Source organism: Poeciliopsis prolifica, unplaced genomic scaffold, assembly GCF_027474105.1.
Source record: "Poeciliopsis prolifica strain line A6 unplaced genomic scaffold, Auburn_PproV2 SCAFFOLD053, whole genome shotgun sequence".
Taxonomy (NCBI): domain Eukaryota; kingdom Metazoa; phylum Chordata; class Actinopteri; order Cyprinodontiformes; family Poeciliidae; genus Poeciliopsis; species Poeciliopsis prolifica.
The window spans coordinates 3,149,099-3,169,800 of record NW_026562428.1 but is presented as its reverse complement, the minus strand read 5'-3'; the positions used below and the strand labels follow the sequence as shown (position 1 = coordinate 3,169,800).

The window sequence follows — 20,702 nt, the reverse complement described above, 5'->3', positions numbered from 1 at the left end:
TCATAGGTGTGGTAGCCTCAGACTGCTAAACAGGGATTAGGAGGAAACAGAAATTTTCCCCCGTCTCCCTGGACCAACTCTTCCCATCACTTAGCAGAGCAGAAGAGACAGCTGAAGGAGAATGAGAGCAATCGGCAGGTGAGTGACCAGTGCGTGGATGGATTTGTTGGAAGAGTTTCTAAGTGAGACAGCATGGAGAGAACGTCTTCCTGCAGCTCTAATCCCTCTAAGAAACACAGTAAGCTTATTTAGAAGCTGGCTTTACAGGGAAGCTAGCTGTGCTGACAAGAGTTTATCTGATGGTGTTGGTATTTTCAAATATTTCGCTTCTTAAATTTGGTACATTTCTGTTTAATCCTTCATCCAGCTATATCCCACATCATTTAAACTTTTTCATATATATATTTTTTTGTTCTATTAAAATTTTAATGAAGCTTTATGTGACCAATTGCGAGCCTTTTGGTCTCTGTGCAAAACCAACAGATCATCACAAAGGTGGAGCAGGTGGAGCACGGTGGAGGTAGGATTATGCTGTGGGGATCATTTTCCCCATTGAGGCAAAATGATGTTTTCTCCTACATATTATGATGTTTCTAAGTTATTTAAGTGCCCAAAGGTCTGTATTATCATTATTATTATTATTGTTTTCATTTTTCAAATATGATCAATGGGATCATTTTCCCCATTGAGGCATAGAGAAGTTGGTCAGAGTTGGAAACCATGCAAGTCAGAATGTCAGAATGTTCTATGTAAAAAAAAAAAAAAAAAAAAAAAAAAAAAAAAGATATATAAATATATAATTTAAAAACGACTTATTGCCCTTCTTTTTTGCAATTAAGCGCTAGTTTCTGCTGGTCTGTTGCAGAAAACCCCTCTCTATAGTTTGATGTTTGTGGCTTTGTGGCAAAGCGTCACTGATTTGCAGCAATTTGGAAGTTTAATAAAACAATGAAAAATAGAAAAAACAAAAAAAGATGTTTGAAAAATGGATTGCATGATTGGTACGAGAAAGGTATTCTATTTGTAACTGACTTAATGGATAGTAATGGTGTTTTGTTAAATCAAAGAGATTTAACCCACAAATTTAATTTGAACTGTTCTTGTAATGAATATGTAAAAGTATGCAAAGCTATTCCTGTAGCTCTGCTCCATCTCATCCAAAACACCTTAAGATTTTCAACTGTTAGTTCATCTTTACCTAAAATGAAGATTGAAGAATATATTGTGACTGATAAAAAGTGTAATAATGGTACGCTTGTGACTGTCTTCAAATCTAATTTATTTAATGATCACAACAATAATATCTTGGTAACAACTAATTTGTCTTTAATTGAGAAGGCGTTTTCCATGTATGTTAAATGGCCGGTTTCACCCAAGGTGAAAGAGACTCATTTCAAAATTTCTCACAATATTTACCCAGTGGCTGAATTTTTGCACAAACGATTTAAATTTGATTGAACATGTTGTGCCTTTTGTGAATGTGCAGACTCGTCTCTTTTTTTCCTGTCCTTTTTCTTTTAAACTATGGAGAGACATTAAAAACTGGTTGTGCCTTAAAATTGAAGACATCCCTGAGATAAACATCACCCACATATTGTACTATGCTGATGGCCTTGATAATCAAATATCTGATGTGGTAAATATTGTTTTCTTGCTTGTTAAATATCATACACATTGCTGTAAATGGAGAGGTCATTCTCCTTGTTTGGAGAGGTCATTCTCCTTGTTTTGACTTTTTTTTCTTAATCAGTTTAAACTGCATTGCATCTCCCTGAAACATTTGAAATCTGCGTATGCAAAAAAAGTATCTGAGAGTATCTCTACTTTTCTTTTGTTGTAAATCTTGCTCTGTTTTTTATTCATTTGCCTTACTATTTGTTTTTTGTCTTTATTTTTAGCCCCTTGTTTTGTTTCTTTTTTCTTTTTTTTTTGCCTATGTTGCAATGATCTTTGTACCTCTACGAGTCTTTGTATACTGATTGTTTAATAAATAAAATAAAATAAAATAAAATAAAAATAAGGGATGACGGGTGGTCGCGCGCGCGCGCGCGCACTCTGGTTTCCGTGGAAACGGGGCGTGCGCTGATTAGTTGAGGTGACGCTCGCTCGTTCGAGTTCGACCTGGCACGCGACACTGAGCTGACGGAAATCTTGGGTAAGTCCAGTGAGACGGACTGTTGGGTTTAACCGAACCGAACCGAGTTTAAGCCGAGTTCAAAAGCTTAAACCTTCCGAGGCGGCCAACGGTAGGTTTTCCTGGAAACGCTCGAGTTAGCAGCTGCGGTTTGCTTGTTTAACTTTTGAGGAAGTTTACAAAGCTAACATAGCAAACTAACATATTTATTTTGACTTGTATTTGTATAAGTCGAGGAATCACTTCCTTTTCTTGGAACAGCTGCAGTTTAAGTGAAGTCATAGACTTTATGCTTGATTTGTGTGAAGGGCTACATTTCACAATATAAATAATTAGCTTTTCTTATTGAAGTAAAATTATAAATACTTAAATATAAAACATGTCTAAGTTTCTTCAATGTATATAAATAATGTTGGGACTTGCTATTCAAATCATTGAATATATGATTGAATAAATTGCTTCACATTTAGTATTTACTTTTTGTTTTTACAGTCTGCCTTGAAATAATTTAGTCTGTCACTTTAGTTTGTCATGTGGACAAATGGAGACAGAAAGTGATGCATTTTGAAGTTCTTGAAATCCTTTTGCAAATCTCACGTTCTGTGTATGAACTGCTTTTTATTAGGTGTGCAATCTGTGTTTCAGGAGATTAACCTGACACTGGATGCAGTCTCGGATTCCCAGTGGCCCCTGAGTGCTCTGTCCGTCCCTTGAGATGGATGAAATGAATCCGCTGGAAAGGGAACACTCGCTGTGCGTCGTTCTCCCAGCGGGGATCGAAAAGAACATTACAGTGCATGGAAGGTGAGCTTTGTGGCTGGAATCTGTTAAACCTTTATGTGCTACAGCAAATATCACAACTGCATCTTATGTAGGGTGAGAACACCTAATAAAATGAACTTTTTGTTGTTGTTGTCTCTCCCTCTATTCAGTAAGCCGGTGATGGACTTACTCGTGACACTGTGTGCAAATTACCATCTCAATCCTTCTGATCACACTGTTGAGTTCCTGTCGCCTAACAAGAACAACATCAGCTTCAAGCCTAACTCTCCTATCGGCTTGTTGGAAGCCGAGAAGATTTTGTTGAAGCCAAAAGGGACCGAAGAAAAAACGAAGAAGCCGTACATGCCCGAAGTAGGAATTATTAAAAACAAGGCGGGGGGATTCAGATGCAACATGTATTATCATTTACTTTTTGTTTTTACATTTCAGGCAACCGTACGTTTACTGATCAACTACAACAAGTCCCATAAGACAGTGTTGCGGGTGAATCCCAGGGCGCCGCTCGAGACGGTGCTGCCGGCAGTGTGCGACAAGTGTGAGTTGAACGTGGAGACGACCATCTTACTGAGAGACCTGCAGTCCAAAGAACCGCTGGATTTGACCAAGAGCTTGAATGACCACGGATTGAGGGAGGTGTTCGCTAAAGACACAGCAGCTCAGGACTGCCAAAACAAGACAGCTGGAGGAGGTATGTTGAATAGAAGACACACAGAGACCCTCCCCTCTTTTGGTTTTTATTTAAGATATAAGGTGTGTATACCTTGCGTTCATGCTGCTCACCTCCCACCCTCCGAAGGCTAGTTAGCATTGCCACTGACGACGACAGATGAATGTTTTTTTTCCTGTAACGTTGAGAAGTTTCTCCACCATTAGCACATTTATTAGTGCATTCACTATGTTGATTAACAGCGCTATCCTAGTTCTGATTGTTTTGTTTTTTTGTCAGTACCACTGCATTTCTTCAGACGACATTAGTAGAAGCTCCTTCTCTCATATGAAACTGTCACAACGTTGTGTTGGTTTTAACAAATATCTTTTTGTTTACCAACTTGTACTACAGGTTGACTTATGGAAATTAGAATCTGTGAGAAGGAAATTGAAAATAGTCAGACGTTTCTTGATGGAAAGCATAATTTTCTATTTTGAAGAAAAATAAAACCTTTTTTTTTTTTCCTTGTTTTCCTGTTTCCTTGTTGTAACAGCAGGGACACCAACAGAGGTCATCTCACCAACTCCATCACAAGGTTGCACACACACACACACACACACATCATGACTTAACATGCAGTACTGCTAATTATTTAGTGTGCAATATGCCAGCATTTTCTCTACTAATTTCTCAGACTTGCAAAGGAAGGAAAGGAAACAAAGGAGAAGAGGCTTCTTTAGCTTTTTCAGAAGACGGAAGAAGAAAAACGAAACGGTATTCTTTCCGCATTTTCTGGGACGTGACTGAAAATGTTTTGTTTTTATAAGCTCACGTTTTACTTTTCGGCAGAACGGGTCGGTGAGTGCTCCGACGTCTCCCGGCCTGGGGAAGCAAGTGAGAGTCCGTGGGAATTCGGAGAGCGTTTCGTCAACTCACACCCTGCCGGCCGACACGCCTAAAAAACGCCCAGCGCCACAGCCGCCTGTTGCAGTCTCCCAGAGCGTCCCTAGCAACCTGAGCGCCTGTATTCAAGGAGCACAGGTATATCAGGAAATATGCATCCTCTTCCTCTTTTTTTAGCAACTCCAAAACATTTTTTTATTGTATTTTGAAATAAATTCAGGCAAATAAAAACTATTCCCCAAAAAATGTCTTCTGCAGTCATCGGGAGAACTTACCTTAAGGAATACGAAGAGGAAAGCTCCACCGCCCCCCTGTGCAAACACACAATCTGAGCAGAGAGAAGGAACTGATGCGGGAGGTAAGATTTCCCAGTTCTTGTCTTTATTTGCTCCTTGGTGTTTATCAATAAATACCGCTTTTACAGTATTTAAAAATAAATTCAACGGGTTTCAAACTCTCTGAATTACCGACTTTTCCCTCAAAACCTCGCAGCGTCTCTCAATGCCAACAGACGTGACATTAAATCAAGATTAAATGCCACTGCAAATGGCATCAAATTGAAGATTTAGCGGCTAAATCCGTAGCTTTTTATCAGTCCCCGACAGTTTAACCCCCGTTTAGGGCAATTAAAGTGACCCTTGTTCATAGAGCGTATTGGTTCCTTCCTGTTTGGAGATAAATCCCTCTATTGTCCACGCTTTCATTCCCTCTGTATTAATCTGCCTGCTGTTTCCCTACTGCTTCCCCTCTGGCTGCATTGATTCGCTTTTAGACACAGGAGGTTTTGGTTTCCACGAGAAACATTTGATCGTGGCAGTTTTTCCAAGAGCTCCAATTAGCGACCTAATTGCTTGCAACTCCAGCTTTGTTTGTGTTTGAACCAACGTGTCGCTTTGCTTTGCTGAGCTGGTGTTGGTGTAAGTCTGGGAAAAGCGACTCCCAGCCAAGACTTTAAACATCCTCCTTGCACTGTGCAGGCCTCCCGTAATCTAGAACTCCCTCTCTGTAGATGGATTAGCTGGTTATTTGCTGCTGCTTGTTGGAGGTTTGTGAGCGTCTTCATGTTCAATGTGGAAACCTTTCAGACTGAAGCTGAGCTCTTTCTCCTTCCTGCTGCAGACTCTGTTCCCTGAAGGGGGCGATTTGAGGGATCTGCTCTTCCTCTTCTCCTTCCACCACCCCCCTCTTCCTCTCTCCGTCTACTTCCTGCGTTGGCTTCTTCCTTCTTCCCATTCGTCTGGCTTTCATGGATATTGCCTTTACATCATAAAATCCGTTTTAAACCTTTATGCCCTGATCATATCTGATCTTTTTTTTACTTCAGTTTCATTATGATGGGATTTTACAAACGCATCATGGTGCCTCTTAATCAACAATTTTGACAAAATATGAGAGCATTATCATTTCAAAACGATACATATTTCTTCATACAATTCATATTTACTTCTGTCATTACAACTTGTCATTTTAATTTTTGTTCTTGATTAAAAGTAATTTTTTTTTATTATTATTTGCTTTCAAAATCAAAGTAAACAGAATTTCATTAGTTCAGATAACGCGAATGCCTTTGTTTTTAATTTTTGACAAAGTGTTGAATTGGCAAGCATCTCTCCTCCATTGCATTTTTTTAAAGATTTAATTTCAAAACGAATTGCTAAAATAACAACTTATTGTGGCAGCAAGCAAAACTGGGAAAAAGCTTTTCTTTGTAACATAATTGTTGTTGTTTTTTAAAGATTTTTTTTCAATAATGTCTCTTTTTTTAATTTTTCTTGCAACTTTTCCATAAATACCAAAATGTTTTTAAACACACACTGGACTCCTGATAGGTCATAAAAAAATAAAAGGTGTGAAAGCAGTAAAAAAAAAAGAAGGTAATTCTATCGACAGTAGTATTTAAATCACGAAGCTCTTTGTGGAAACAATTTCACCCAAATTGGCAACATTTTTTTTTCTTCCAAACTTCCCTTTTCGAGAAGAGATCATATTTCACTAAAATTCTTCAGATAAGTGTTTTCTGCTTTTAACCTTTAAGCGACTTGAAGAGAGCTTACTGAGAACCTTCTAAGGCAATACAAAAATAATTTTTCTTTTCTTTCCTTTTTATAAATTGTCGATTTTTCCCACAATCCCTATTGTCCAAAGAGTCCCTGAAGATCCTGGAAGGGCTGAGAGAGACTGACGATTCCTTGTCCTCTTCAAGCCCATCACTGACTCGTCTGCAGGAAGCGCCCGACTCGTATCGGCCTTCGTTTCGAGGGAGAGACCTATCCGACGCCCGCTCGGCTCTCGCTAAAGTCCTCACGTCCTCCGTCTCCAAAGGGACGCTGGTGAGGCGTTTGAGAAACTCCGCCGCCTTCCCGAACTTTAACGTTGCGTCCTGCGTGTCCACAACTTCAAAGTGTCTGGATGAGGGAGACCGCTGTGCAGAGCACGAGTCTGCTTTCAGATCTAACCTCCCGACTGAGAACGAGTGGACGGAGCCAGAACACAGGACTGGATGGACTACCTTTAAAGTCGTGCCCCTGAAGAAACCGGCTTCCTCTGATCAAGAGGTGATGCATGACACTCAGGACTGCTCCGACTTACCTGTAATTGATGACAAAGAAACAAACGAGAAACGGAAGGAAGTAGATCCAGAAGATCCTGCGCCAGTAGATGGTTGTGATAACTCAGAAAATCAGAGCGAGTCTGGTTTGAGTCCTGACGCAGACGTTGTTCCATGTAGTTCATGCACTGTTGGAGAGAATGTTTCACATGAAGAAATTGAAGAGGATGTTTCACATGAAGAAGACGAGGAAGCTGTCTTCCCTCCCCCTCCTCCACCTGTTGTTTTTACAGAGGACATGGAAACTGTGGAGAAAGAAGATTCCCAAGCTAGTCCCGTCTTCAACGGGCACAAGAAGGCATTTAGCGTAGCTCACAACAACGCTTCCTCCGCTGCATCTGACCAGCCGACTGTGGCGCCGTCCAGATTTGCCCAGGCTGTAGCCCTGGCCGTGCAGAGGGCCCGTCTAAAGAGACGGGGCCTCGGCGAGAGCTCAGGCCCTCAAGCCTCCAGCGGTCCAAACGGCACTCATCCATCGCCTTCCAGGTCCTCATATCAGTATGGTATGTTCCTACCCGTCAGTGCCTTGCAAAAATATGAAAACCCTTTTTCAGTATAAAACAAACTTCATTATTATCTTAAATGCAAAATGTATATTTTGTAGTTTTGGCTTAATTGCTGCTCTGCATATGTTGCTTTTCTGGCAAATCTCCTTTTGTGATTCTGTACTCTTGTTCACAATTAATTGATTTTATAATTAGTTGACCAGTATTTCAATAATTAATCACAATTACTTCACTGCTGTATTACCTGTTGGTTGACTCTCCACTTCTTAAACATGTTAGTTTTCGTTTGTTTTTTGTTCTTTAGGTGCCTGACCTGCGTCTGTGTCCAGCTTTCAGCACGGACGAAAGACACCGGACCCAGACCAGCTCATAGTTTTCAATAAGCTGTGCAGTTTTTCTCTTTTTCTTTTTAGTTTTCACTTAATGTTCATGTGTTTAAACACAAATGCTTTGCTCTGGAGAATGCCAAATGTACAGGTTAGAGTTGCTCCTATATATATATAATTATAATTAAATTTTTCATGTGCCAAAGTGGATGTAATGCTGATTTGAGAGCTTTTTCTTGTTTATTTAAAACAAATGAGAAGTAACCTGTATTAATAGTATTTTTTTGGAAAAATATTTTGTTTTAGGGTGGTTTGGTTTTCAGCCAGCAGGTGGCAGAGGAGTGTTTCTTGTAAATTTAAAATCCAAACGTCTTTTTTTGTTTTTGTTTTTTTGTAAGATTTTCATATCATCCATTCTAGTGGATTTATCCCTGAAAATATGCCGCACAATTTTATTGCAATTTTAGCCAGAAATGATTTGTTAATTGTTTTCATCAAGGAGCCATGAAAGCAACCTCTGTTTCAGGGACACGCCTACAATAAAAAGACTCCAACAACGAGCTGCATGTATTATTGCATTTTTGATCATTCCCAGCAACAAAATAAGGGGGAGGTAAAAAAAAAAAAAAGAAACTCCAACATTCTTGTTGGAAACATCAGTTTTATGCCAAGCATTTCATCGCCCTTGTGAGTAAACTCGGTCCACTTTGCTCACATGCACTCGCTGTTGTCTTTAGCGGACCCATACCTTGGGGCAATGCTGCGCAGCTATACTTGGGTGCCAAAAGAATCCGCGCTACTATATGTATTGATCCAGCCGTGGCCTTGGAGGAACAGCAGGGAGCTGTGTGAGCTGGAGACCCAGCCAGAACCGCCTGTGGCTAAAGCTCCCAGTTTGCCAGGCCTGGACTGAGTGGGCTCGCTTCAAGACTCCCTCTTTCTCTCTCCTTGCTCTATCTGAAGGCACAGAGAGAAAGAGAGGAGGGAGGGTTGCAAGAGGATGATGGGAGGTGACCATTGACCCTGTCGTGTTTCTCAAGTGCTCCCCCCAGAGGGGGCGCCTGGCCCTCAAGGGCACAGTTGTGTTGCACTGCCGTTGTCATGAAGAATGCCATCATGGCCCCTGAGGAGGAATGCCACACCGAGCATTTTATTTAAGATGTGTGTGTAAGTATGTGTTTTGTGGTCTCTGGAGCCTCTTTATACTTGTATCTTGGTCTAAACATGTGAAAAAGTTTCGACTTCCAGCTCAGAATTATGACGTCCAGCGTAGCTGACAACTTTGGCATTATCGTTTTACGCATGAAAAGGTTGAATCCCAACATGAGCACAACTATCTCTGATCATACAGACACAGGAAAGCCTGGTCTGTAATGCAGGAGAACATTTAATGCTGCCCTGTCATGGAGGATTACAGGAATGCTACTAATTGATGAACAGTACTAAGAGCCTATTTAAGAAATTGAGTTAATATCAGGTGAAAAATCTCACAAAGTATTTTTGTGTAGTTTCCAGTGCAAATGCATTAGTTCACCTGAACTAATAGAAGCTTGTTTTAAGTCTTTAATATTGATCCATTGGCAGATTATTTCACTTGCAACATGGGGAAATGTGATAAGTAAAATCTTAAAACAAGCTCCTATTTCTTGCTTAAAAGTTACTTGTAAGTCAGTTTTGTCTTATTTCAAGTCTGGTAAGATATTTGCACAAGAAACTAGACAAAATATATTGAAGATTTTGTGTTTTTGCAGTTTTTGGATGGACTATTTAGATGTATAACAAGGTTTTTGAAGAGTTTCAGATAACAGTTCTGATAGATTGGATTCCCTTCGGTGAAATGTCAACTAGAACGTGACTGAATCCCTTTTCTCACCTGTTGCTGCACATTGCTGGTCAGCTGGTCTGCTCTTTTTAAATATCTTTGGGTGGAAAAAAAACAAGGAAAGTTAAGAGTAACATTAATCGTTTTGTTTTCTTTCGCTTTCGTCTTTTAGGGTAATAGTCTTAAAACTGTTGTTAGCATGCCGTAAGTAGGATGGCTTTAAATTAACTCTCTGCAAACTAAGTTCTACTTGTTCTCTTGAAAGTGTAGAAGAGACAAAACAAGTTCTTGAAAACGAATTAATGGAAGATTGCATGCTTGCGATCACTGCACTGGAATCTCATGTTTTCATGGACAGGAAAACCTGTCCATAAACAGTGAAACTAACTTATTTAAGCTCGCTGTAGGAAGCTGCACCACCTCTCTCTAAATTGTAAAGATTTTCTGTTGTAAAAGTTTAGAGGTTATTTTAGTAAAAAAAAAAAAAAAAAAAAAGGAAAAATCTTGATTTGACTCACACACTGCGCTGTGAGTACTCTCCAAAATCTCGAACTTAAATCAATACCATAATAGCCGGCCCACACAACTTTAACCCATCAATACACCATTAATGACAGTTTATTTATTCCTTCATCTTTTCATTCATCTTTATTTAGTTCTCCATCTGATGTATCTGGCTTGTGGTTTGAGAATGCCCACGAGCTGCTTGGAGTCGGAATCTGATTATAAAACAGCAACCAGGCCCGGGGCGCGCTTCGCTGGATCCACCATGTCTGATGTGTGTCCGGGGCGCACATGTGCAATCCGCAGACTGCTAATATATGTGTGTTTACATGGCACCTTCCATGCCAGGGTAGAAATAATCAATAGATGAATCACCCAAAGCAGTGCAGCTCTCCCCAGGCAGTGTGGTGCAGCTTAATGCTATTCTTTTCATTCACCTTGGGAGCGGCATCCATCAGGCCTCCCCCCAAATTGAGGCGCTGTTGCCTAAAACATCACCAGCGCTTGAGGGGCTGCTTGGAAAGTGATGCAGGGAGAGCGCAGTTGACCTCTCACCTCCTCCATGTTTTCGCTTGCTTCCCTCCTCTTTGGCGGAGCGGCAAATCACAGAGTTCCAGCCTCATTGGCATTGTCAGGCGCTTACAGTAGTGTTTCTCCGTATTGTGCTGGTGGTTAACTGGTTCAAATGTTATGGAAATGATATTTACCTCTTCTATGATCCCGTAAACTCCAAACAGGCAGGCTTCGTTTCTTGTTTCTTTTTTTTTTTTTTCTTTTACCCCCAGATGAGGGGGGAAAGTGCTTAAAGGAGGCACTATGTGTATGATAAGAAATAAAAAAATAAAACAGGCAGGAAAAAATAGAAACGGAGCAGCGTGGCGTTGAGCAAAAATCAAATCGTTTGTGAAACAGGCTCTGCAGAGTCTTGGAATAGCTATTCATACCTTGTTAATTTGTCCAAATTATGTTGTTGCAACTTTAAATTATTATATAATGCTACGTGGCTCCTTTTTTTTTTTATAGATTAAAAATCTAAAAAGCAGTTTGGGGTTGTAGCCCCGAATAAAATCCAGTACAATCATCTGCCTTCAGAAATCCTTTAATTTGCTTAATTACACCTTATTTTAGTGCCATAAAACCGAGAAACAGAAATTGACAATATTAATGATAAAAACAGGCTTTTAAAATTCAGTAATACAGGCTGGGATTGGTGGCAATATTATTTAGAATAAACTGCAAAAAGTGAAATTGCAAATTGGTTCTTAAACATATTAGCATTTTTTCTTTGGATGGAGAGTTGAGAAAGTATCACTTATATTTTATATCATTTTCTTTCAGGAATCCATCATGTCCCAAAATGTTTAGGGGGGACTGCAATTTTTTTTTATAGTAAAAGTATATACTATAAAATATAGTATAATTTATAGTACTACAATCTGTCCTTTCATTGAAACAGGTGCCATCTTGTTTATTTGAAACTGAATCAAGAATAGTTAAAATGGAGAAACAAATGTATTGATATTTATCCAAATAACTGTATTCTAGCCTGCTGAGTCAGATCTGGTTTAAAACTAACTGTGCTTATTTTGTCCTGAGCTCACAATTGGAATATCTGGAATAAGGTAGTGGCAGCATTATGCTGTGGGGATCCCAAAAGTCCAAACCTAAAACCCAATAAAAATCCGTGGTAAGGCTTGAAAGCCCCGTCGACTGATTGAAGTTGAGACAATTTCACAAAAAGGAATTAACAAAACTCCTTCTTTGATTTGAAGTGCATGCCACACTTTTCAGATCAAAATGTTTCCTAAATATGAACTATTTGGTCTATTTAGAGTCCCATTAAGGGGGTATGAATGTTTTAGCTAACCACTGGAAATCAAATTCCAGTTCTACCTGCCGGTCGTGTCAGTTTGGACCGAGAGTTTGATGGCTGCACGTCCGTGGGCCAGTCCGTGTTCTGGTTGACACACTTTATCGCTCAGTCATTTTTCCTCATACATCCCTTATCACTGACTCCTCAGAGAGAAGGAGAGGGGGGTAAACACAGCTTTCCTCTCTGATAAATAGGTCTGTGTCTCCTCTTCTACGCAGTGACAAACTGACACAATCATGGCAGTTAATTTGTCACCGGCAGCTCCTCCTTTGATCAAAACAGATGCCCCTGCCCTCTTATTCTGTACAATAAAACAAATGAGCACTCGAATGCAAAACAGTATCCTTCCCCAATCCCCCCCGCCAAGCCTCTTTCCACTCTGATGTGCCACCAGCGCGCTGTATCTTTGATTCTAATCACTCTGTGGCCGACTCCTGAAATCATTAATCTCTCTGAGAGCTTGCTGGGAAGCTGGACAGGTCGGGTGCAATGACGGTTTGCAGCCAAAAGGTGGCACAGTAATCCCTGGTTGGGATTTGGTTTACGTGGGACCGATTCAGCGGACCGTTCAAGCACAGGCCCGGGACGGCTAAATGAATGAAATATGAAAAAAAGTTGTTACATATTTGTTTTAGATTTGAAAGAATTTCTCCTGTCATCCTAAAATCCTTGTTTTCTGCCTTATTAGATATTTTCTAGAGATGGGATCTGCCTCAGTCCTTAAAACACACACACACACACACAAGAAATCTTTATTTTGTTTGTCATCATTAATAATTCATCTCCTTTCTTGGATACTAAAACAACAACAAACAGAACAACAGCTCGGATAATGTATTCAGTCAAAAGCTCCATGTCTGGGGGAGGCGGCGAGGGGGGGACAGCGAAAATGTGCAGCGGAGTGAGACAAGAGAGCACCCCGACAGGGAGAGGCTCAATGTCACTCCGCAGCATGGCGGGAAGGAAGAAAAACAAACGCCAGAGGGGGAAAAAAAAGAAAAATAATAATAATAATAATGAAAAAAGAAACTAAGAGAGTGGAAGACACAGTTTGTAAGTCATAAAAGCCCAATTAGAAGCTTTAGGCTCCTCAAATGGAGGATTACAGTGAATAATTTGTGGCTGCAATTTTTTCCAGACTGATTGTGCCATTAATGTGGCTGACAAAAACACATTTATTTTTTGAGGAGGGCTCGCAAGGAAAGCTTTCAAAGCAGAAGAGGGGGGGGCGAACAAAACAATAATTCAAGGTTACATGTATGTGGTGCCAAATCTGCACCCCAGCTGTCCACTGACTCAGCCTCCTTACTTTAAATCTTGTCAACCTCCCCCTTCACACACACACACGCATCCAGTCACCCCTTCATTTGGAGTAGCTCGACCTTGAATGTCTCTGGTGTGAACCGGTGCCCCGGCTTTCACATTACGGCAGAATGGATCCTGACTCATTCAATTTAAACCCATCAAGAAAGCACAATACAAGGCAAATTAGCTGCCATTATTTGGACACGTTCTTAGCCCCCAACGCGAGGTTGCGTGACAATTAGTTACATTTGTCTCCGATGTCTTCTTGGCTGTCCGGTTCTGCTCTAACATCTATAAGCTGCTAAGATTATGACCAGATTTTGGATTATGCAGCATAAGAAAGGCTTAGAGCCTAATTATCACACTTAAGCCCATCGACCTTGCTTTTTATTTTATGTCTAAAAAAGTAATTCACAATCTGTGAATTTGTCATTAATTGGCTCTTGCAGGTGATTGACCGGTCAAACACTGACCATGTAAAATTTCAAAAACCTGTGTTGTGCTTAGAGAGAAAAAAAGTAAAGAATGAAAATTGAAAAAAAAACAACGACAAAAAAAACTTTTTAAATTGTTCTGTAGAAAGAAAAAGAAAAATCCAACTTTTGGTGAGCACATCGTCAACACTGCCAAAACAAAATCTTTCCAAGTTTGGTCTAGTTTCTAGTGCGAGTATCTCATTATGTCTGAAGTAAGACAAAGTTCACACAAAAGCAACTTTTCAGCAAGTTTAGAGTCAATAATCCTTAATACTGATTGAAAAAATACTCACTCCACTGCCAGATTATTTCACATTTAACTTGGGGAAAAAAAATTTCCCCAAGAAAATAATCCACCAATGGAACTAACATCTTTTTGTTAGTATTAAGGAAATGTTTACCTAAAACAAACTTCTATATTTGCTAAAAAGTTACTTGTAAGATAGTTTCGTCGCCATCCCAAGTGTACAAAGGCAGACCGCAAGATGCTAAAAGAAAGTCTCCAATACCTATAATATATTACCACTGTGTCAGGAGTTCACCATCATAATATCCACCATGAATGAATATGAAAAAAAGAAAAAAAATGTAGTTGATCTGGAACTTGAATCATGACAGTAACCCAAAACAACTGTAGAAGATGCAGTGCTAGAGAATGCTATGTTTTCTATGCTTTAAAATTTTTATTTTTTTTTTAAGTATAATTAAGGCGTTTTCTTTCCCAATTGCTGGAAAAAGGAAATTAGAAATGGGTATGTGAACCTTTTCTGAATAGCATCTATTCAGCATATCGCAACAAGTCAGTCAGCGTTTGAAATCATCCCATTTCTATTTATCAACAGGTCAAATGCTGCAAGATAAATAATTTCTAACAAAAACCACAAAATGCAGAATTACTAAAAACTTTTTTGTCACCAAGCAGAAAGTTCTCTGGAGCATGTTTTGTTTTAGTTTTGTGAAAATATGGCAAAGGTTAGGGACAGATGCTTTGATAAATAAATGGGACGTCCTTGGATTCCTGTTATTGGCTGCTGGATTCAACTACTACTTGACACACATTTATTCTTTGTATGGTTTGTGTTTGCCTTGTCAAATTATTCATTTATTTTTTTCGGTAAAAGCCTGATTGGTGCATCCATAAATAATCGGAGTACAGTTTAGTGGAGATGGAGCATAAAGCTCTCAGAATGAATCACAGACCACAAAAAAAGATGGAAAACAACTTTTTCTTTTCTTTCCTTTTTACAGGAATATAGATATAGAACGTTATTTCTTCTGTATGGTGAGTGTGTTAATCATATTAGCTGATAGTCCAGGAAAACATTTTAGCTCCACCAAAGTAAATCAGCTTTTAATAAACACCACTAATTTATCACCGTGACAAATTGTTCTGGACTATTTTGTGATAAATGATAATATTGTCGTTTTGACACCATTATCATCAAGTTCCATGATGTTAATGACGTAATAATCCATAGCTTTATTATACATTGTGAAACAACTACAATAGCCTTTCATTCTAGAGTGGCGGTCACCAGCAACAGGTGTGGGAGGGGAAATTGAGTAGAGGCGTGTGTGTTGTTGTGTTCTCCTTCATTTGGGTAAGTAAGTGTTATATATAGACCAAAGATCATGACTCTAGTTTGAGATTTATTCCCTAAAAACCTCAGACTTGACTCGATGACACTCGAGTCTCATCATGATTTATTTAGTTTTTTATTTCCAGTCAACCTTTACAACAAGCATCTATACACCTGTTACTTTCTTTTCTTTTTGTTGTTGTTGTTGTTGCTGTTCTGTGGAGAAACGCTGGTAAAGCTCTCGAGTTTTGTTGAAGAAGAAGAGCCGTCGGGGGTGTGGGGGGGCGCGCCATTAACAGCGCCTGTTCTTTTATGGACACTTTGGGTAAACAAACATGAAATCCATGCAGCAGCGGCGGGATTCTGCAATTCTAACTCAAACGCACTTCCAGCACAAAATTGTTCCGCATTATCTGGGGAAGCTTTTAGAGTTGTGGCACAAAAAAAAAAATGCTATATGTTGAAAAAGCTGTAGTTGTTGGGGGGGGGGAAACAAGCAGACGGTGTCTCCGCGCATCTGTCAGAAGCGTTTCGGTGGAAGTTAAATCTGTATTCATGATTTCCACACGCCTTGTTTCATCCAGGAGGAGTGAGCTCGGCCTAAACGCTTCTCCTTTCCAAAACCATTTCCGGCTTGAAGATGAAACCTCCATCGTTTTCCCTCCTCTTAAACTCCGCTGGCATCTCTCCCCCTTTCCTTTTGTCGCCGAAAAATAAAAATCACATTATCGGGAGAGAAATAGTTAGCAAAGGAGCCATTAAGAGATTAGATGTTTTCAGGCGCTCGAAGGAAAACCTCTCTTGCGTGCCCTTCATTTGTCAGTGTCAGTAAAAAGAGATGTTTTCCCAGCCAATTGAGTGATACATGCTGGAGCCATTGATTTCAGAGACTACAAAAATAGCACCTGGCTGCTTGTGTGCGTGTGAGTGTGTGTGTGTGAGAGAGAGAGAGAAAGAGAGAGAGTCTTTACGTTTTGTCCTCGCGTCTATTTTCAAGGTAATAACTAAAGTTCCACATTGAAGCACGCGCTTTGAACTCGTTCTTAATTGTACGTGTTTTTTCGGATTATTGTAAAGATGGCGACGCGTCGAGAAGGGGGAAGTTGGCTCTTTCTGTCTCCGACGTAATATGAATTCATGGTATGATACCTGGAGTTTATTAATTCAGGGCCGGGGAGACGGCTGAATAATGAAATTTAATGAAAATTTTAGACGGACTAAAAGTCAGAGTGCTTCTGTCATTAATTTTAAAAGCTCACATACCGTCGGGCTCCGCTCAGTAATGATAAATTCCTCCTGCAGATCTCATCCTATATCCTAACACTTGCCAGCATGTATTCAAGGCTTTATTAAGATAAAAAATAATTTCAAGAAAATTACATATTTGAAAACGAGTCACCTTACAGAAAGGTTAGACAAAGAAAAGTATTTGTGACGAATCTGCCGCTAACGCTCTTTGTGCTTCTTGCACTTCCACCTGGAAGTGTCTCTTCATGTTCCAGCTGGGCAAAGTTTTATCCTTCAATAAAACATATTAAGTAACTCCTAAAACAACAGACGTCCTCTCTTCAATACCTTGTGCCGTATTTATTCCTTTGTGTTTAATGACTTCGTTTACATTTTTGCTGTTTCTCGTACTTCCGGATTTACCTCCGTTATCTTCTGACTTTTTTCCTTTAGCTTGTTTCTTTGAGTTAGGTCAGCTGCCTCTGTTTTACCTGTTCCTTAACTCCTCTGATTAGTTAATCTGTTTCTTTTATCACTTTTAACCTTTGCCTCAGTTGGTAGTTCATTGTTTTGTTACATTTTTCTGTGACACTCACTGTGGTTCCATATCCTGTTTCCCATATCCTGTTTTCACAATTTAAAGAAACAAAACAAAACAAAAAACTCTTCGCTTTCCTGCCTGCATTTGGCATTTCAAGATGATTTCCTGATACAAAAGTCCTACAAGCTTCCATATTTATTCAGTCAAATATCTCACGTAAATGCCATTCAAGGGATATATTAAACTCAATAAAGCAAAGCAAATGGGATCCTGAAAATATGAACAAATCAACTAATTTCGCCATCCAGTATTATAAAACTAGCTATCAGCCTTCAACGTTTTTAAATTAAAAATAAAGGTGCATTCTCTGCATTGCACGCCTCTCCAGTTAATGGGGTTATCAGCTTCTTTTCACACATGTTCAATTGCGTTCTGATTGAAATTAAACACCTTTATGGCTGAAGCTTCCTCCTCAGTGCCTCACAAATAACATTTCCCTTGTATACTTCTTTTTTTTTTACCCTTTGCTAGCAGGAGATTGCAGCTTGTTGCATATTATCTAAAAGCACCACCTTCAAGTTGTCTGTTTTTGCTATCCCTCTTTGTCTCATTGCTTCATGTAAGATATTGAGCCCATCGTTGACCAAAGAGGAGTGTAAATCCAGTCAGATCCCTGTGGTTTGATCATCCCATCTCATGTCCCGCGTATTCGCCGCTATACCTCAGCCCCAGCATGGGCCGCATTCAGCCAGGCATGGTGCTTTTGGACCGGCCACGGAAACCCGAGGTTCTTTGACCCCAGAGGAGATTGACTGCTCGGTAGCCCCGAAACGTATCGCTGTATGCCTTTGGGGACCGCAGTACGACTCCATACAGTGGGACAATGTGTTAGTTGTGGAGACGTAACCAAATAAAAGACTCAGTATGGGGATAAAAGATGATCCTCTTTGCTTTTTTTATTTTTTTAACTTTTTTATTTTTTTTTATCATGGCTTGTTGTTGTAGTGGATTAAGTACTCACACTGGTAGTGTTGTTCCTAGAGAAACTAATTATAAAATTAGATTCAATCAATTTTTGCTGCAAAAAAGCCCCAGGGAAATATGTTGGACCAAAAGTCGTCTTCTGTAAGATGCGCTGTAGTCTAGAAGGAAAGCTTTTAGTTGGTTTTTGATATTCAAATTAATCTATAATTTATATCCAGATGTGAGTTCCTCTTCAAGTTTTGACCATTTTGACTTTCTCTCCTCTAATAATGTCTTTGTGACCAAATAGCTCAATCTTTGCCTCATATGACCATAAACATTTTGCATCCTGGTCTTTTTTTGTGTTTGTTTTCATTAGGTTTCTCTCACTCCAATGTGATGTGCAAACTATATTCCTATGGTGAATTACAGTAGCTTCCAGTTAATGTCTGGGTGTTGGTTCCTATTTCCAACAAATTTGATTCAGTCTAAGTGGTGAAACATCTCATAAGTTTGTGTCAGAACCAACATTGGACTCAGGAGTTGTTCAGAAATACCTCCAAAAATGTTCCCATCTCAAATTAGTTAGACTTCCTCTAACTTCTAATGTATTTGTTTAGTGCAAATACCTAGTTGTGTGTATTTTTGCCTTCAAATGTGAACTTCATCTCCACAGATAGCGGGTTCCTCTGGTCACCCAGGCTTCCTTGTCACCACCACCAACACTCACATATTCACAGCAAGTACCCCTTTTATTTTTAACAGTCTGTTAGGGAGGTGATGTTGCTTTAAGGCTAAGCCTGAATGGAAACCGAGCATTCTGGGATTTGCTGATCACCCAGAATAACAAAAACATTCTTCCATGAAAGAGTTGCAGCAGAAACATTTTCTAGCTTTTTTTTTTTTTTTTTAAAGCAAAAGCGGAGAAAAAAGTTGCATTCATCGTCGATGTGATGTTGAAATTTAAGTCTGATGTCCTGGAAGAAATTTTATTCAGTCAGATCTTTTGAACACGACTGTTTTGTTCCCCGCCCAGAAGATTTTCTTTGTGACTGCTGTGAACGTTTGTCACCTCAATTTTGCCATGTTTTTGAACACGTTCAGAGCAGCTATAAAAACTACAACGCCAAGTCAAAAGATGTAGCAAAAAAAGATTTGCAGAGGTGAATGGAAATTATTTGTTTGAATCTGAGGATGACAAAAGTCGAGAACTAGAGTGAGAGAGAGTGTCTTCCAGAACTGATTATGCTTCTTTATTCCACTACATATATTAAAACAATATCTGCATTTTAAAATTTCTGATGATATTTACATTTCATTTATTCCCTGCCTGGAAATGTTTTGGCACTTAAATCATTAAGATTAGGTTAAAAAACCTCACGTTTACCGATTAGAAGGTTTTGTGAGGGATAAAGTGGTTTTTCAGCCATATCAAAATAGATTTATTTTGCTCACATTTGAAATGGAAAGGCAGCCAGTGAGACAGTGTGTTTACTTTGAGTCTTTCTCTTGTGTATTTATTGTAAAAAGCGATGATAGACTGCTATATTAGAAAGTCAGTCGTACAGTAAGTTGAGGTAAATCTAATCCAAATGATGTTTGAAGTAAACTCTGTTTTTTTTTTTTTTTTGAAACATAAAATTAGCCCGTCAACTCTGTGTACATTTCGCAGCAGATAGGTATCCCTACACTTAGTGGGTTCACTGTCGGTTCTTTTGAAGGTGTTTGTCTATGGACTGTCAAATCTGTCAAATGATGTTGTCACATAAACATGTCACTAGCGAGATCCCATATCTCGCCTTCCCCCCCCAAACCCCATCCGCTGGCTGACAGAGCGACGCCTCCTCTGTTAAATCCTCGCCTTGGCAGCACAGTATGACTCTTCATAAACAAACAAACACAGACAAAAGACGGCCCAATTTTTACATGTTGAGACGCGGCTCTTTGAACGCCGAAAAAGAAGGAAGAGCTTCCATGTAAGCGACCGGGCAACTGTCTTCCCACTTAGCTACCCGTAGCTTTTGAATTGCATTAGAATACATGAGGACTCAGAGACAGAGAGGTTCTCTCCCCTGGTTCCTAATGTATGACTATTTCATATGGACAGGAGAGGGAGGTGTTGAGAGGGGAGCTGTCTATGGGGGTGATTGACATGGGCCCACATTAGGAGCAGCTTTTGGAAATGGGTCCGCAGAGACTTGGCGGATGGGGTCTGCCGAAGGAACGGCGTCTCCGCGAGGAGCCGTGCCTTCTTAACCCCACTCATTGGTATGCCGATGCGCGGGTAGCGGGCCGTGCTCCAAACGACACAGCCTTCCAGACTGCCACTACTGCACCCCACCCCGCACCACCTCCGCCTCATTCCTTCCTCACATCCTACACACACCGCAACTTGGACACAATCCCACTGAGTACCGGGTGACGAAACCCGGCGCGGAATACTGAATCCAAACACGGGCATCGCTAATCATGGCTCATTTTGAGGCCTGCAAGTAGCAACTT

At 39.9% G+C, this 20,702-nt stretch overlaps 1 protein-coding gene across 4 annotated transcripts; it reads left to right on the top strand.

The window, feature by feature from the left end:
- Positions 1 to 22: 22 nt before the first annotated feature.
- Positions 23 to 8,469, top strand: cobll1a (cordon-bleu WH2 repeat protein-like 1a). 4 transcript variants are annotated; one of them, XM_055058972.1, is made up of 10 exons: positions 23 to 138; positions 2,780 to 2,938; positions 3,067 to 3,268; positions 3,347 to 3,605; positions 4,123 to 4,161; positions 4,261 to 4,340; positions 4,416 to 4,607; positions 4,728 to 4,827; positions 6,615 to 7,580; positions 7,888 to 8,469. In XM_055058972.1, the coding sequence occupies exons 2-10, from the start codon at positions 2,850 to 2,852 to the stop codon at positions 7,893 to 7,895; spliced, it is 1,935 nt and encodes a 644-aa protein (XP_054914947.1). In that variant the 5' UTR covers positions 23 to 138; positions 2,780 to 2,849; the 3' UTR covers positions 7,896 to 8,469. The 4 variants fall into 4 exon arrangements, with proteins under 4 accessions (XP_054914947.1, XP_054914944.1, XP_054914945.1 ...); XM_055058969.1 differs by having other exon boundaries at positions 4,120 to 4,161; XM_055058970.1 differs by lacking the exon at positions 23 to 138 and adding an exon at positions 2,128 to 2,155 and having other exon boundaries at positions 4,120 to 4,161.
- The last annotated feature ends 12,233 nt before the right edge of the window (positions 8,470 to 20,702 follow it).

What these genes read in the sequence shown, in the direction of transcription:
- cobll1a (XM_055058969.1), top strand. Translation starts at nt 2,850, where the DNA reads ATGGATGAAATGAATCCGCTGGAAAGGGAACACTCGCTGTGCGTCGTT. An exon ending in AACATTACAGTGCATGGAAG is followed by an intron (nt 2,939 to 3,066) that starts GTGAGCTTTGTG and finishes CCCTCTATTCAG; the next exon opens with TAAGCCGGTGATGGACTTAC. An exon ending in AGAAGGAACTGATGCGGGAG is followed by an intron (nt 4,828 to 6,614) that starts GTAAGATTTCCC and finishes TATTGTCCAAAG; the next exon opens with AGTCCCTGAAGATCCTGGAA.